Genomic DNA, 5,260 nt, shown 5'->3' on the forward strand with positions numbered 1-5,260 from the left:
TATTTCAGCATTCCACTGCAATTGTTCAACTTAACGTCCGTTATTTAACGTCCGTCAATATTGCAACACTCTTCCATTCACCACTCAATTGTTAGTTTAACATTATACACCTCGACACTACAAGTTTCGGCCCCAAACGGCCATCTTCAGGTGTCTTGATATGTTACAAATATTTTATTAAACTGTGTTAAAACTGCTATACTGTTGAACTAAGACAGGTAGCATTTGATTTCATATTGTCACGTGTTTGTGACTAGACACAGGGTTTGGATTGGCAACTGGATTTATTGGACACTTATGCTTGTAACTATAAATAACTACGACGGTCTCACTGAGTTACACACTCCAAAGATCACTGTAACTACAGCACATTTAAACTCTTCTCAGCCTTTACTAGCCATTGCCTGGTGACAACTTCCAGTGGCAGACATTTTCCACTTCCTCTGAGTTCCCGAACTATCCCCGGCCTCAGCTACCAGCTTCTCACTTCCCACAAATGCAGTTCTCAACTGACTGAACCATCAGCTTTTAAGATTTACTTTATGTGTGGCGGTTTATCACCAGTCACTTTGATTTGATGTCAAGCCCCTTGAGACTCAACAGAATCCTTGCGGTCATAGTCCTTATATAACATCCTCTCTGATGAGATGACTTTGTCGCTCATGAGTGTGCTTGGCCTGGGCCAGGTGTAGGTATGCACGTATAGCATGTCATTGAAAATCATTCCTTTTCACTATATACAAATCTTCTATCTGTCCAGGCTGATTACCAAATTGCTGCTAGTCCTCCCCAGCCCTTATTCTGAACTGCTAGTCCTCATCATATAGCCCTGGCTCGGACAACAGAGAAAAGGTCTCTTCCATTATTCAGTGTTTTCTCATTGCTGGAGGAACAGCATGTCCGCAGAGCTGTTCCTTAGCAACATTTGTTATCAGTGGGTTTACATGTCACAGTATATTCCCACAGAACAATAAAAATTTCATTACAAAAATCCTCGTGGTCTCGAACCACCGACCTTTCATTTATTACGCCGGTGCCTTACCTCTAGACCACCAGAACATCTATGCTACTGCTTTCAGCGATCCTCCCCATATTCTACGACTTAGTTTATAGCTGCAGAAAAATCGCATTTATTTATTCACTTTTCAATTTCTATTGACAAACGACACCGTGGTCTCGAACCCCGTACTTTCCCAATACTTCGCCAATGTCTTAACCACGTACCACTAGATCTATACAAATTTGTTACCTTCACCTTCCTCCTATAGTACCACTTGCTTCCTACATGCACAAATTTATTACTCTTTTTCCACAGATGTAGTCATGTTTTCCAACCACGTAACTTCTAAACCATACAGCAGTGCCTTACCAAAGGCCCACCATGGTTGTGACAAATATTAGCCTTAGTCTTCCACATATCCTGCCGCTTCGTTTCAAAATCATTTTACGACTGACGGTTTGCCAGTTACTTTCTCTTGGTTTAGAGCCAATTCAGACGCTCATGACCAGTTCTTAGTCTTGAGTAAGCTTCACTGTTTGGCCTTTAATAGGAATCCTTTCTGATGACAAGACGGGTCTATCCCTTCTGACTTGTCGCAGTCAATTACTTTCTATATTTCGTCCATCCTCCTCTAAACTACATGTCACGACCTCTAAAACTATACATATATACTGCACATGGCTTTATTGGCAGTATATGTATAAGCCCCTGTCAGTTCACAACAGATTCTGCCTTAATTTCATTACTCTATTTTCCTTTTTTTCTTTTAATTTTGATGCGTACTGAAAATAATTTTTCCAGTTCTTCACACAGTTGTTCTGCATTATAAATTCATTTATGTCTGTAACACTTGACAAATTAAGCAGTCCCTGGTGTCATAACACAGATGGAAGCAATAAAATCATTTGGTCTTCTGCTAGCACTGCTTACACACTTCGGATTTTCGAATATTTTTGAGAAAAGGACGGAAGAATGAAAGAACGCCTATTTAAGAGAAAGCTAAGACCTTCCGTTATATCTGCAAGAGATTATTGCCCTTTCTATGGTCGTGAGCAGAGAGTTCCTTCGTGGCTGAGATACAGAGTGCGATCTGTTTTCTGTGCGTTCATTGTGAAATCGAATACTGTAATTTTATTTCTGCATATATATGCATCAGTCAGACAACAACAAGACATGTACATCGAAATTTTACTATATATTTTTAACGTATTAATCTGCAGAATCTGCAATAAAAGTACTGGCTCGTGGATGAATTTGGGCATAACTCATACACAATTTTTTTTGCTGTTGTTCACTTAGATATCATTTTAAGTTTTCTATTATGGTTTTACTCAAGTCGGTCTGGTAATTACTACATTTAAAAATAAATATCTAGGACTGTGCATGCGCTTCTACTAGCTGCGTGTGCGCGTGCTTTCACTAGCTAAGTTTAAATGCCCGACTGGCCAAAACGGTGTACTTTGGCCGCGACGACCATACTCATTACTGGCCCGAAGGGGGCTCATCCGCCGTTAAAATTTAGACCAAGCTAAATCAGCTCGAGTAGCAGTTGAAAAAATGAAATATAAACTTAGCGCCAATTCTGGAGTAAAACCTGAATACTCGAGACTAAAACCTCATGGGAAGATACGAAATATAGTTAAAAATGTAGCATCTTAGTTTCTTAATATCTCTCTTATTGGACTGTTGCAAAATTTTGGGCTTGAAAGAATTTTATATATTTCTAATTTCATTTGTGGTAGTAAGCATAACATTCATATACGAAGTAATATATTTAACTTGGATATGTAACTTCGTTCGCAAATGTCTACTTTCACAACTACATCAAATGAAAATTCATACTTAAGAATTTGCATATGAGGACACACCATAACCTCATATAATTGCGGGAATTCAGATTGGTTTATGTAAGCTCTCTGATTGGTTGAGATCTGTGTGTAGATGCGGTAGTTACCGTGTTCCCCTTTCTCCTATCTCAGTTTTATCCCCCTGACCATAATCGACTGTAATTTACTGAAGGGACTTAATGACTTAGGTCATATGAATACCTGTAACTACGTGAAGATTTCACTAAGACATATTGGCCTTCTCCCTTTAATGTACATCCACGTCTTCTCCTTTACAGGGGAACATCCGGCTGCAATGCAAAGAGGCAAAAATGCTGCGTCCCCCATTCCTGGATACTGGTGGGGCCATCTGTCAGCGGGGCTTGGTCTGAGCGCCTGCCTTCCACCCCGTACAGCTGCAGTAGCAGTAATTCTGCTTGGACTGGCGGGACACGCGCTCGTTTGGACCAGCACATAGGCCGAAACGTCGTGCGAGACCCCAGACAGGGAAGAATATGTTTATATAATGTAATAAAGCCGGTGAATATGGTATGAGTGTTTCATGTGTGAATGAGTGTTGCATCGGGATCAGTAATTTGTGAACTTACACAGTTTTCCTTTCTTCTGTTGATGAGCTTCGAGAAAGGAACTTGATTATGAAACCTTGCAATGGAATTAATTATGGTTATCATTGTGGATAACTCGTCTAGCATGGTGGTTACTTTATATGCCTTATTGTTTAATACTAAATAGGCTATGTAATTTGTCCATAGGTTATGTTTATTTGTTCTGTACGATTCTCAGCCATTTGGTTATTAAATACAATTAAGCGACTGGTGAAGAATGCCGTTTTCTGGGACGCGGCGCCGTGTAGATCTTGTGTAAACCGACGTTTCGGAGGAACGTATCGCCTCCATCTTCAGGGTAGAAAAATCTGGGACGACGAACTAGCGTGAGCAGGTGGCTGCAGCCACATCCCAGAAGACGGCATTCTTCATAGTCACCACCGTTAAAACTTCAAATCTTACAAAGCGACTGGTGTTTGTATTGGATATATATTTTTTTCTGTGATATAGGAAGTGAATCTCTAAATACTATTTAGATGAATGTCGAGTTTAAAATTGTCCATTGGGCTGAGATGTCTTGCGTTCCCTGTCATCAGTGAAACGTAACGGCACTGCTATTGGAGTGATGATGATGATGATGATGATGATGATGATGAACCTTGTTGAAACAGAACGGTCTGTCTGTAAGAATTTAGACTGCTGAATTCCTCTTCGGGGTACGCAGTAGCGTAGTTGATTGAGGCACTATGCTACAAGCCGGAAGTTCGCGGGGTTCGAATCCCAGTGAGGTATATTTTTTCAATTGATCTATTCCTTCCAGCCGCAATATGGCCCACGACTCAGCCTCTAATAGAAATGTGTACCGGGAATCTTCCTGGGGGAAATGGCGGCCGGCGCGTAAGGCTGACACCCTTACCGCCACCTGTGAGCCGATTGTCTAGGAGATATAGGAGCCTCAACCTCTCACAAGCCTACGGGCCTCCACGGCCTGTTAGAGGGACAACAAAGAAGACAATGAATTCTTCAGTGAAGTTTTCATTGTGTGGTCCTCACATGGATACATTCGTATAGCAATTTCGAGTTTGTTTGCAGCTCTATACATGCAGTTATGCTTTACAAAATGATTATTCTGATGTTTTCATTCAAACAGACGGTTCCATAATTGTAATTAGTTATTATCAGAAAATATATATTGACTTTAATACAAGTTAATGCTGAATTAATCAGTATCATAAAGATGTGAACTTCTTTATCACTACGCTGGGCAGAGTGCCTGTCAGAAACACGGGTTTGTTTTGTTGAAAACATACCTTCCTAGCTAATTCATAGTACTGAAGCACGAACTAATGTATGCCATTATATTGCTTAGGCTTAACCAAAGAATTGTTCTATCTTCTGGGATATAACACTTTGGGAACCGACGTCACAGGGGAACATGTAGCCTCCATCTTCAGGTCCGAAGAGTAAACCAAACAAGAGATCAGCGTGAAGCAGGCAGAAAGCTATGCTGAATGTTACATCCTAGAAAATAGAATTGTTCATAATCACCGCTATGAGAACCTCAGATCAAAACTGTTTACCTTATAGTACAGGGTGATTCAGAAAGATGGACACAATTTCAATTGGCTATATTTCCTGAAATATGTGTTGCATTTGAATTCTGTAAATTACACTTGATTATACATACATGGAAGTTTATAGATGTTCAATGTCCCCCCCTCCTCAGGCTACACGGATAACATCTAGACGGTAGCTGAATTCATCCTACACTCGATCACAAATATCTTGCGTCACTGAGTTCACCGCAGCTGTGATACAGTTTCTTAGGTCATTCAAATTTGTGGGAAGAGGTGGTACACGCCACACAG

At 40.5% G+C, this 5,260-nt stretch overlaps 1 protein-coding gene across 1 annotated transcript in view; it reads left to right on the top strand.

The window, feature by feature from the left end:
- The window catches only part of LOC111870773 (cell adhesion molecule 4), a 127,210-nt gene extending 123,553 nt beyond the window's left edge, over positions 1 to 3,657 (top strand). The window contains exon 5 of the mRNA XM_023863296.2: positions 3,126 to 3,657. Coding sequence (XP_023719064.2) covers positions 3,126 to 3,304 — 179 coding nt within the window. The 3' untranslated portion in view covers positions 3,305 to 3,657. The remainder of the gene's footprint in view (positions 1 to 3,125) is intronic.
- The last annotated feature ends 1,603 nt before the right edge of the window (positions 3,658 to 5,260 follow it).

The sequence above is a fragment of the Cryptotermes secundus genome, unplaced genomic scaffold, assembly GCF_002891405.2.
Source record: "Cryptotermes secundus unplaced genomic scaffold, Csec_1.0 scaffold307, whole genome shotgun sequence".
NCBI classification, from domain to species: Eukaryota; Metazoa; Arthropoda; class Insecta; order Blattodea; family Kalotermitidae; genus Cryptotermes; species Cryptotermes secundus.